The sequence below is a fragment of the Cydia amplana genome, chromosome 25 (genome assembly GCF_948474715.1).
Source record: "Cydia amplana chromosome 25, ilCydAmpl1.1, whole genome shotgun sequence".
Classification (NCBI taxonomy): domain Eukaryota; kingdom Metazoa; phylum Arthropoda; class Insecta; order Lepidoptera; family Tortricidae; genus Cydia; species Cydia amplana.
Window position 1 is genome coordinate 4,161,945 of NC_086093.1, and position 13,297 is coordinate 4,175,241.

A 13,297-nucleotide genomic window follows, 5' to 3' on the forward strand; every position below is an offset into this window, starting at 1 on the left:
AGGTTTAGTTTTTGGCACTATTTGGGGACGTGACATATGCCGCATGCGGCAGCTACCTAATAAGGTAGCAATATTGTAGGTTATTGAACCTGCAGAAATCTGTATTACCTACGTAAAACTTTACCTATCAGTGTAAGTAAAACTGATTGTTTCATAAAAAGCAATAACATTTGTTTGTAGCCAAATTTTTACAATCTTAAACATTTTATGATAAGCTCCATCCATTTAAAGCACGATACCGAAAAGTCTGCAAATTTTACGATTTAAAAAATCGCATTTGAAACCGCACGCTTTACGCCAATGCAGGCAACCGTATACGTATCGATAAACTAACTTTTCACCCATCAAATTTAATCTCTAATTACACTATCACAAGGTCGCATTCCAATTGCATTGAAACCCAGAAGAAGAACTTAAGCGCCACACTGATTTAACGTAAGTTATGCCTTTTGATTAAATCTGGATTTGTAGTTGTTGAATCAATGGGCACTAAGCAACGTCTGCTGCTTCCTTGCTAACTTTAGCACGCAAGTTCTGGTATTTTTCATACCACTTACAGCTTTAGGGAAGCCAGTATAAATGTGGATTTTGGTTAGGTGTTTGATACTGATGGAAATGCTACATTCATGTTGGTTCAACCGAAGCGTTTTGTAACGATAAGAATAACAAACTAGTAGTTACTCTGTGCTTCTAAAATGACTGACATTCAAAGCAGTTACCAAAAAGCATACGATATTTTATAACCTAAACTATGAGATCGGGTTTGGCTCACGCAAGGCAGCTACTTAGGGCCGAATTTCTACCTGTACCCAGTGTTGGCCGAAACGTTAATGCAATTGAAAATGTTGGCCATTAACCATTATAAATTGAACCTTAAACCGTAACGGACGATTACAGTTTACGGTTCAATTTATAATGATAGAAGATGATTATAATTTATGATAATAGATCTGTTATCTCTTCATGTTGTAACCGTACCGATTTAGACGAAATTTGGTACCTATGGAAAGAGTCCCGGGAAATGACGAGGGATAGTAACCATATTGTTTCATAACCAGTTGTCTACCATTTTTCCATTACTCTCTTCTTCCTCGCGTTGTCCCGGCATTTTGCCACGGCTCATGGGAGCCTGGGGTCCGCTTGGCAACTAATCCCGGTAATTGGCGTGGGCACTAGTTTTTACGAAAGCGACTACCTTCTGACCTTCCAACCCAGAGGGTAAACTAGGCCCGTATTGGGATTAGTCCGGTTTCCTCACGATGTTTTCCTTCACCGAAAAGGGACTGGTAAATAATATCAAATGATATTTCGTACATAAGTTCCGAAAAACTCATTGGTACGAGCCGGGGTTCGAACCCGCGACCGACCTCCGGATCTCAAGTCGCACGCTCTTACCGCTAGAGGCCACCAGCGCTTCCACGCGCTACCATTTTTCCATTACTACGAGTTAAAAAAAATACTAGTATAAGTTACAAATATAAGTTCACAATAACATTTATGACATTCTTTAACTTAAGTTTATCCAAGTTTCATATCGTTTCAACATACTAAAAAAAATGTAGCATGGTTTGCAAACGCGTCTGCTCGATAATAATCAATTTCATTTATCATGTTTCCAGTCCAGTTCTTTCGGGTCACCCGCGATTTTTCCCATTAACCACAAGCAACATTAGGCGACTAAACGTCCCTTATCACAAGGAAGTATTGATCGGACCTTTCAGTCCTGACGAGGGTCCAGAGGGTCCTATTGTAACCTATTTGGGAGTGCTGCGAGGTAAAAGACTTTAGTGATAGTTTGCCGTAAGGAATAGGAACCAATAGTCACCTAAAATATGTCATTTTGTCAAAGGTTAAAGATTCAAAGATTTATTTAGATGATTTATTTGATTTCGTTAACTGGAAGAAATCTCTATTAGGGATAAGTTCGCCTTTGTACATATACTCACATATTTCACTCAGTTATTTCTGTTTTGTGTAAACTTGTTTAAATGCAATAAAGTGACATACATACGTACATATATGCTTATGTCAGTAAATGTTACTATTGTTGCTATTACATTGCCTTACGCGGTTATCATAAACACTGGTGCGAATTTGCACCCACCGGTGTATGAATGACAGCGCTATGCTATAGCTATAGCGCAAAAATATTGTACAAGGATACATTTCATCAGTTTCTAATAAAATTAAACTAAATATCTAGATCCGATACGGGAATTCAGATACGTATCGTAAAAATCGGGGCGTTATACCCGCATTTCGGACTTCCGTAATTCCGGAACTATACTAAGTATAGTCTACGTATAGTCACTTAAGATACCAAGTACAAATAGGTATATCACACATAGCAACTAGCCGCGATATGTCACACATTCATCAACAAAAGCGACACTTCTAACGATTGCCAAGGAACCTCTCTCCCAAATGAGATGCTATCGGAGACGTTTTGCCGCATTTTTAGAAGAATACTATTTTTCATTGTCTTTTGATCTTTCTGGGCCTCGATATTTTCCCATTTGCTTGTTGAAAAGTAAAATAACAATTATTAGAATAGTAATATAGGTATCTGCCTTATTTATGCAAAACCAGAAAATTTAATTGTCTCTTCTGTAGCCGAAAATTATGAAGGTATACCTACTGCCAAGGCTCGAAACCGGTTTTTTCTTCATACATAAAATACCGGTATTATAACGTTCTTTTTCGTTCTTTGGTTTATTATTTCATTTTTAATGGGACAACCGAATAATACGAAGTTGTTACCTAAATACATGATTCAGTCGTACATAAAGAGCATAACATGATGGTATCCGTTATCCCTCATCAGGGACATAGGGCTCTCAGAAGGGATTTCCATTCTTCGCGGTCCAGCGCGGCCTCCGCGCGGCAGCCGAGGCCAATTGGTGCAGCCTCCTTTTCCACTGTGCGTCTCCAGGTGGTACGTGGGCGACCTTGCCCCCTTTTTCCGGGAATTTTCCAAGTCAGCCCTTGCTTGGATATGTGGTTGTTTGGCCTTCGTAAAACATGACCTATCCAGCGCCATTTCCGCAGAAGTATCTCCTTAGCTAAAGGGTTTTGTCCGGTCAACTCCCATAATTTAATATTGGAGATGGTCCGTGGCCAGTAGACTCCTACGATTCGAGCATAACATAATTAAAAATATTGGGCTATTTTGGGTTTTACATAAAAACCGTTTCCGAGCCCTGCCTACTGCGGCCTAAATTAGAGTTGAGGTTTCATTTTCTTCTATTAAAAAAATGGCCAATGAATTTCGCCAATGTCAACAGTGTGTTCGTAAAGCATGACGTTGTTCGCTAGTTGCTTTTAGTAAAGTGATAGTCGGACTTTAAGAATAGCCACGATGGATTGCCGAGTGTTGGCTAAAGAATGGTTAAACACGTTTCAATATTAATTATTCAATAGCTGCACACTTCCACATTCATTCAGTGCATAATAAGAATAATAAGCTACACTTTGAATAAGCAAAAAACTAAAAATATTCTCAAAGAAAACTTCTTAATTTTGAAGTTCAACCGGAACCTCGGTTAAGACTTAGTAGTAGTAATAGTAAACTGGTTATTATACAAGACATATTATCAAATTTAAAATAACATAAAATTAGTAAGAAGTACAAAGGCGAACTTTTCCCTTTGAGTGATCACTTCCAGTTAACTTAGATTGCCTAATCTGAAAATAGTAATCGAACCTTGAAATTGTATCAGCAATTCGGGGTGACAGAAAGTGTAATGAAAAGTGACGTGATCATTTCCACACATTGTTTCAGTTTCGTTTGGCGTTTCCTATAAACAATTGTCATTTGGCTATTCCCATTTGTTACCAAGAAGTTGTTACCACTGACAACAGCTGATTGCCATCTTTTACCACTGGGACCAACTGAGAAAAACAAAAGTGAATTAGTGGTATCGACTAGGAATAGTTTTCTTAGTTGTTACCATTAGCAATGGTGTTGACTAGTGGGAATAAGTGGAATAACCCTTTAGCTTGGCTTCAGTTGTCCAATCTTCTACAAATTCTCAATTTAATAGCACGGATGGCTAGTTTCGTATCGACCTAGTTTCGAACACCGGACTACCTGTAGCTGCACTGCCTATTGTGGGCGCTTCGGAACTTTTCACTGCAGACGCTTTGTATACGATCTAGGTCCAAATACTGATATTTTTGTGAATGAAATCTTAGGCCTCTGCTGTAGTTTTGTAGCAATATCTGTCTTGGTCTTTTTTGCCTAGTATGTATGTATGTATGTGTGTTTTAAGTTTCTTTCCTTTATATTTTGTTTTAGTCTGTTACCTTCCGTGATTATTTCTCACTTGATGGTCTCATCGGAAGATCAGCGCTGGAAGTCGCCAGCAACATGCTGAGATCCGGCCATTTCGTGACACTTTTTTTCATTATGTTATTTTTGTGTAATTATGTGTATTGTCTGTGTGTTTACGAATAAAAAAACTATTCTATTCTATTCTAGTACCCATTGTAGGTACAAGCTTTGCTTAATTTGAGGTTAGGTCGATCAGTGTAAGATTGTTCCCCAATTTTATTTTTCTGAATAATTAGGCATTATATGGTTAGTTTATCAATCCTTGACAATCTTGAGACATAAAAAAATATACCATATAATTTTAATGTCGAGCGCGAAACAGATTTAAAAGTCCCACAAGTTAAATTTTCAGACCGTCATCATGTAGATAATTAACATTATTTTCATTTTGGTTTCGTTCTAAAATCCGTTTTTTTCTTAGGTAAAGGTCTTAGGGCCACTTGTATCGTCCCATTAACTTGGGGTTAACCGCTTAAACCTGGAGTTACCGTGGTTACCAGTACAATTTGACACTGGGTAAACGGTTTTACAAGTTAACCCCGGGTTAGTGGGATGGTGCAAGTGACGTTTATACATTTTATAAATAACCTATCGAAACGCTACTGTTTTCTCCTGGCTGGACCGAATTACTAAAAATGTATCTGAAATTGATAGACTCATTTAATACGTTTTACAAAACCATTTCATCTAAATGTCAAAGGCCCTAAATTCAAATCGAGCGTAAAGAATCGTGGAAAGTTGTTGAAACGTTTTTGCGTTCATCGGTTCAGTGCTCACCGAGATTACGGTGGACAAAAAATATCGTAATTTTAGGAAATGTTTTACCTAACATTGTAAATTTATTTTGTGGATATTTTTCATCACTAATTCTTCTGTTATGTCATTTACTTTGGCTAAACATTTAGCGGAGAGAATGTAATGAGAGAAAGTATAGATTTAATAATTTTTGTCAATTTTGCTACTTATTTTTAATATTTCTACCTCTCGTAAATATTTTTACAATATCTTTGAATGACAAATATAATTCAAACTACTTTTTTACTCTTGCTAATTCTTATCCGGGAATGGTTTGACACCAATCGTCAATCGTTTGTCTGTCGTTGTGTTATCGTAATAGCTCTCGAACGGATGGACTTATTTCGATACGGTTTTTTTTACGGTAAAGCGAGTTTTCTTGCGGTGGTTCTTGGCTATGTTTAATAAAGATCGATCCAGCAGTTTGAAAAGTATCCGATTTTTCAAAAGTTATATAGGTAAGTACCTAAGGCATTTATGGCATAAAATAGTTTTTTGGCATATAGCGTAGGGGGTTTATTTTTATTTTAACAGGTAGTTTATATTATAAAATTATAGCGACTGTCGAGGTCTTCTCAAGAGATTTTGGTTTTCCAATAAATAACTGCTTAATCATAAAGATGCTTATAAATAAACGTTAATAAACTAGCAAGAATGTTTTATACAATAGGGATGTAATAAAATAAATTATTTCAAACCGTGCACGAAACAAAGCACCAGGTAATTATTAGAAAAACATAGACAGCAGCTATTTTTAAACACAATTTGTATTTAATAAATCGGATTGAAATATAAAAAGTAGGTGAGTTTACCGTGACGCCACTACATTCGTTTTCATATAAATTCCATATTAGCAAATCGTTTTGACAGTTCTAAAAAAGAAGCTGATTTGACTAGTAGAATGTAGCCTATTCTTAGTGTACCGCACAAAACTTTGTTCGGGGTACACTTATTCTAGAGGAGTTCAGGTGGGTCAAGTTACTTTAAAAAACAATATGAAAAGAAATTTGTTTTCGACTTTAAACGTCGATTTTTTTAGCCACCATTGTTTGTGTTTCTTTCGTGTCATACTTATCAGTCAAAGAACTCGCTGTATACCTAACGGTATTAAAAATAAACAATCGAACAGTAAACGAAAAAGGATACAGTTTCCAATGTAGGTTGTTTATCCGAAACAGGCTCCATTTTGAGGTGAATATCCCTAAATAACAGCGCAAATGCACTTGATTGCGGTGCCACTGCACCCAACTAGGGTTACCAAACGTTAACATTTTTAAGAATAAATTTAAAAGTGGAAAAATTACTGCCTTGAGTGAGACTTGAACTCACGGGGTCTGGGTTGATACTCCAGCGCTGCTAACTGAGCCACCAAGACCTCATCCATAGCCAGCAAATCTTTCCACCATCGCATAATAGCATCGGTCGCAAAAGTTTCTGCATGTTAAAAATTAAGTTAAAATTTTTGTTGGCTGAGATTCAAGATCCTAATACTAGTTACCAACAGTAAAATTTAAATCATTATTAAATGGAACAGAGTTGTTTTTGTTTTATTTTCTTGCATGGTAATCGGAACATTCGGAACGAATTTTATTATATTTTTAATAACATTGATTCAATGACTGCCAATTTTTCTTGTACGTTGGGCCGCTAGAGGACCATTGAGGTGTGCAATAATGAGTACTTAAGTATGCATATTGTATTATGTATATCTTAACAACAAGGTACAACCGACATTAAGGTACCTTTTGCTGTGTTTAACAGAATCGTGGAGACTGAGGGAACATAAGTATACCTAAAGCCAATTTTCCAATTTGGAGACATGTCTAAAAAGAACCAGATATTTTGTCAGGATTAACTTGAAAAAATGGCGTCTCGGAACCCTAAAACGCCACTGAACAGTACAATACAGCATTGCGGACAGTTTTAAGGGGGTTACAAACGCTGCAATTTGTTGATTCGCAACTAGACTCGGAAAACTCGACCGAGTAATGACTTACGTCAAGATTGACAGAAGATTGTGTAGATTGTTAGACCCAATAGACATGGATTACAATAGGCATGGATGTTTCCACAAAAGCAGTTCTGATTAGATCCCTATTTGCATTTCTTCCAAAAAAATGATAGGTACTTAGTTAAAGTTCAACCCATTTGGCTGTGTATGGTTAATATCTATTTGAAACATAACAACATAGTTTCTGAGGCCTATGAGAAATCATCAATGTCGGGACATGAGCGACTTCCACAGTTCGGCGGTATTATCGTCAGTTCACAAGAGTGGTCATATCACGAGTTTCATTTAAATAGGTCGAATAAAACCCTTAGACTAGACGGTACGACGGACGGTCTCGATTTTACACCGAGACCATAACCTTGTACGATTATAATTGTCATATTTTGGCACCTGTCGTCCATCTCGCGCACAAGTATCTTGTCGTGGTTGTTATTGGATCACATTGAACGTCGTGTCAATCATTCAGACATGATCGAGTTACACATTCCATAATGGATAAACAAGTAACATTATACAACCGATTCAATTAGCGTTAAATTTTCAACACATCTTACGAACTAGCCAGCACATTACCAATTTGCGTGTATATCTTTTCACATAAAATCAATCTTTTATTACTCTTCGCTTTAAACGCAAAACACTTTCTTAATCCTATGCACGCGATGCTCGGGTAAGTATATTATGTAGCTTGGGCATTTGGTTTGGTTGTTTACACGGGGTTTTAGACATGTTTTTTGAGTTTAAGGAAGCTGAACGGTATAGGAATACCGGCAGACAAACGGCATGGAGTCGCGATTTGTTCGTATCGACGTTTTGCTGTCCGCCGGAGCGTTGCGGACCGACGCACTGTTCTCACTGTCACTCTTGTATTCTCACCTTAATCTTACGGGCGGCGGTATGTTGAAGGCCGGGTACAACTTAGCGTTGGGGCTCTCGAACAACATTGTCAATGTTTTGTTCACCGCTTAAACATGGCGTGCGTCCGCCTCGGTTTGCGTCCGGCCGAACACTGGCGTCTGGCGTGCCCCCCCGACGTGACGTCACGATTCCGTAATCGACTCTCTTTATCCATCCTTGTATATTAGAGGGAGGCGGATGCCGTGGGGTGCGTAGTGGGCAACGCAGCCCCTCGTAGGGCTTCGGTCCCGGCTTTAATTGCCTTTAACCTCTTCGCGGCTGGAATGCTTCGGTGGTGATTTTGACAGCTGTACGAACTACAAGGCTAGGTTTGTGACAGTTTTATGGCAAAGTTTGACAGTTAATATTTGAGTGATGAAATCATGGTAACTGTTTTTTTATTTTCTTTTCGCAATAAACATACAATACATTACGATCTATAAATCTACAATATATAGGGTATAAAAAAATAAAAATAAATTATCTTTCCGCACAGACTCTAAAGTAAAATTAATTTTTGAGTTAGAATGTTAGCTTCGTCGAATCGTCAATTCTTCATCCACGGGGGGTCATTTAAATTTGGAGTAATTAACTTGATATATACAGGGTGCTACCTGTAACAGGAGCAATAAATTAAACTGTAGGCTGTACTCCTCAAACTGACCAACATTTGTTCAGCAACTTTTAAAAATTATGAATCCTTTAGACTTCCTCTTTTTCATACAAAATAAATATTGCCTTCAATGTACGCTGCCATCAGTGTGTTTGACGTTGCTTGTCACGCTTTAAACATAACAAAATTTGCAATACATTGCGTCTTAGAATAAACTTTAAAGTGTAATAAAAATCAAAACCTGAGTTATTTTCCAAAGTTGCTGAACAAATGTTGGTCAGTTTGAGGAGTACAGCCTACAGTTTAATTTATTGCTCCTGTTACAGGAAGCACTCTGCATATTTTGTAGGTATTTATAAAAAAAATTAAATAAATGATTTTCGTATAATATTTTATAATATTCTATCACGAGTGAAGCGCTGGTGGCCTAGCGGTAAGAGCGTGCGACTTGCAATCCGGAGGTCGCGGGTTCGAACCCCGGCTCGTACCAATGAGTTTTTCGGAACTTATGTACGAAATATCATTTGATATTTACCAGTCGCTTTTCGGTGAAGGAAAACATCGTGAGGAAACCGGACTAATCCCTAAACTGGCCTAGTTTACCCTCTGGGTTGGAAGGTCAGATGGCAGTCGCTTTCGTAAAAACTAGTGCCCACGCCAATTACTGGGATTAGTTGCCAAGCGGACCCCAGGCTCCCATGAGCCGTGGCAAAATGCCGGGACAACGCGAGGAAGATGATGATTCTATCACGAATTAAATATGAGAATACCTACTCATTTTGATTTAGACCATGTTGAAATTTAAAAAAATATCTTTATTTATTGGTGTAAAAAAATCTTTTTGTAAATATGTACTCTGTACTACCTAATAATCTTTGGCACAACCTTTAGCCGAAACAGTCTATAAATTTAATAAATTGACATGATATAAATATGTCAATTTATTAAATTACTAAATAATGTAATAACCTTAATATTTGAACATATGTACCTACATTTTAACGCTCTATAACTTATTAATTAATTTTTAATAGCACACTTGACAGAAGTTATGGTAGCTTTATTATGTTTTACAAAAATAAAGAAATTGTGTATATTTTTCTATCGAACAAAATTTAAAATGGTAGATAGTACCTACCTGAAATCTGAAACATTAAGAAATACAATTTTTCTGCAACAAATTCAATTTATTCTGTTAATTATTGCAATGTTACCTGTCCTGTTTTTGTTAAATAAATAAATCATTCACTTAAAATAATGGCCATCTTTTCAATACATTACTTCAACACGTATTTTTTTCGCAAAACTGAAATGACCTATAGTTCGTTTTTTTAGCATTAGAAATAAGGTAAACAATCTTGATGTGTCTTTTAATTGAAAAACACAATTTAAAAATAAGTTACGGCAAATATGTAACAATTATGAATCTAATACGATCATTTATATTCTTCTGCTTTCATAAGTAATCGTTTTTGATTTTAAAAAGCGTTTTTCAATTAAAAGACATGTCAATATCGCTTACCTTCTTGCAAGTTCTTTCTAATGCTAAAAAAAAACGAACTATAGCTAACGATAATGACATCACCACTTCACAAAATACACATAGGTAAAGCCGTACGTAATATGTTAAAACTAATTCACGACAAGGAAAGCCGGGCTTATCGCCAAATCTCTTCCAGGTTCATCGCCCTGTCTGCGCCGTGCTCTATCGCGCACGCTCGCGGCTCTACAATCTACATGTTATGAACAGTCCTTTAGGCTCTACCCGGCCATTTTTATTTATTATAAAGCATTGGTGTTGTATAATGGAATAATATTTTTTGTAGAGAAAGAAAAGTTGTGTTAGAAAAAATATGTCTGTGGGAATCTACCATTTTTAGGGTTCCGTTGTCAACTAAGTACTCTTATAGATTCACCATGTCCGTCCGTCCGTGTCGTGTGCGTGTCGGACTCGCCCACCGAGGGTCCCGTACAAATTAAACTTTATTATATTTTATTTTTTACTATAGGTATATTAAACATAGTTATATGCCCTTCGTTTGGTTTTTTTAGATTGTTTGATTATTATAAGAGTTATGAGCTTTTGAACAATTGTATGGTTTTTGTTTTTTGCTCCTCTGATAATAATCAAAAATCTCATCATTGTCTCTTAATTGTCAAAAACGACAATTTTAATATCATTTATGACAGTTTTTTACACGTGCTTAAACTAAACTCTTACTTTTACGTGTTTAATTTACTATTACTATTACTACTATATTACTATTATATTTACTAATAAATATATACGGGTAATTTTCTAATCGTTCCGCTCTTAGATTTAATAATAGTTGCTGCTCAGATCGTTGAAAACTTAATTAAATATTTATGATATGCACTCAGTTTAAAAGACGAGTGTAGTGATTAACAAGAAGGCGTAATTACCTGACAGTTTTAATATTCCATTACTTATCTAGGGGCCGCATTGTTATGTTATAAGAGATTTACAGTTTTGAAGTAATACGTTTTTGGCAAAAAAAAAATGTTGGTACAAGCTTTTATCGGTAACTGTACTTTTCTTTCCACAGGCAACTAATACTAATCGAGACAATTCTAAAAACCCCTAACATAATTAGGTTGACGTTGTTTTATCACAGAGTTCCTATGGCCACCTCCTGTCTCCATCATCAGATCAGCTCGATGGTCCCATAATATTGCATTATCACCCGACTTATGCAAATTATATGTATGCAAATTTTCAGTTTCATTGGAAGTCGGGAAGTGGGTCAAATTTAGCTTGCAAGATTTAACCCGTACCTACATAAGGTGAGTTCGACTAAGATCGGACACCGGGTAAGATCGTATGATTCAAATTTCTGCCTGTTGCGGGGCTTTTTTTTAATGCTGGCAAGGTGATGCAATGCGCTGTTTTGTCCCGGTTTTTTAAATTCCGAATTTATCGATTCGTGCTCCGCATCTGCTCCGGCGCTACGGGCAAAGCAGCCCCTTCGCCCTTGCGTATCAAAGCGCAGGCACAATAAATGCTCGCCTCCGCAGCTTCAGCTTGCTGGTCGCCTTCGGCGACCAACAGTTTGTTTTCGTGGGGTCGCAGTTCTAACCTAACCTAACCCACTTTTCTGGCAACAGTTCATTTTCTTGAGGGTCGCAGTTCTAACCTAACCTAACCCACCTTTCAGGCAACAGTTTGTTTTCGTGGGGTCGCAGTTCTAACCTAACCTAACCCACTTTTCTGGCAACAGTTCGATTTCTTGGGGGTTGCAGTTCTAACCTAACCTAACCCACTTTTCAGACAACAGTTCGTTTTCTTGGGGGACGCAGTTTTAACCTAACCTAACCCACTTTTCTGGCAACAGTTTGTTTTCGTGAGGTCGCAGTTCTAACCTAACCTAACCCACTTTTCTGGCAACAGTTCGTTTTCTGGGGGGTCGCAGTTCTAACCTAACCCATCTTTCAGGCAACAGTTTGTTTTCGTGGGGTCGCAGTTCTAACCTAACCTAACCCACTTTTCTGGCAACAGTTTGTTTTCGTGGGGTTGCAGTTCTAACCTAACTTAAGCCACTTTTCTGGCAACAGTTTTTTTGTTGGGCGCTACGGGCATCTACGGAGCATCTGCTCCGGCGCGCTACGGGCATAGCAGCCTCTTCGCCCTTGCGTAGCAAAGCGCAGGCGCTTTACTACGGCGGGCGAGGGCTGCTTCCCCTCCGCGCCTCCGGCTTTTTACATACACTCTAGGGGTAGGACAGACAAGACCACGTGGATAGTGGGGTGCTCCGATTCGGATTTTGGTTAGTTAGACTTAAAAAAGTGCGTTTAAGTCTTATTTTGAAAATCACGAACTTCATTATTCCGAGTTTACAAAAGATCTAATTTCTGAATACCGAATTACTTTATTTCCGATCGGTCAATGATTTTTCGGAATAGACGAATTCGGAAAAAATATTTTCGGATTTTTTCTAAATCGGAACTTTAAGCTTTCGTCCATACGAAAATCGGATTTTAAGTATTCGGAAATAACACAGTCGTGATTTTCTTCTTTCGTGGTTTTCAAAGTCGTAATTTCGATATTTCGGACATCGGGATTATGAAAATCGAGGTTATGAAAGTCGGAAAAACCTAACCTAACCCACCTTTCAGGCAACAGTTTGTTTTCGTGGGGTCGCAGTTCTAACCTAACCTAACCCACTTTTCTGGCAACAGTTCGATTTCTTGGGGGTTGCAGTTCTAACCTAACCTAACCCACTTTTCAGACAACAGTTCGTTTTCTTGGGGGACGCAGTTTTAACCTAACCTAACCCACTTTTCTGGCAACAGTTTGTTTTCGTGAGGTCGCAGTTCTAACCTAACCTAACCCACTTTTCTGGCAACAGTTCGTTTTCTGGGGGGTCGCAGTTCTAACCTAACCCATCTTTCAGGCAACAGTTTGTTTTCGTGGGGTCGCAGTTCTAACCTAACCTAACCCACTTTTCTGGCAACAGTTTGTTTTCGTGGGGTTGCAGTTCTAACCTAACTTAAGCCACTTTTCTGGCAACAGTTTTTTTGTTGGGCGCTACGGGCATCTACGGAGCATCTGCTCCGGCGCGCTACGGGCATAGCAGCCTCTTCGCCCTTGCGTAGCAAAGCGCAGGCGCTTTACTACGGCGGGCGAGGG

The 13,297-nt window shown here is 37.9% G+C and overlaps 2 protein-coding genes across 2 annotated transcripts in view; both read right to left on the reverse strand.

The window, feature by feature from the left end:
* Window positions 1–8,195, reverse strand: part of LOC134659704 (RNA-binding protein Musashi homolog 2-like) — a 157,644-nt gene extending 149,449 nt beyond the window's left edge. The window contains exon 1 of the mRNA XM_063515395.1: window positions 8,016–8,195. Coding sequence (XP_063371465.1) covers window positions 8,016–8,083 — 68 coding nt within the window. The 5' untranslated portion in view covers window positions 8,084–8,195. The remainder of the gene's footprint in view (window positions 1–8,015) is intronic.
* Window positions 1–13,297, reverse strand: part of LOC134659712 (probable proline--tRNA ligase, mitochondrial) — a 239,363-nt gene that overhangs the window by 200,981 nt on the left and 25,085 nt on the right. The gene's annotated exons all lie outside the window — the stretch shown is intronic.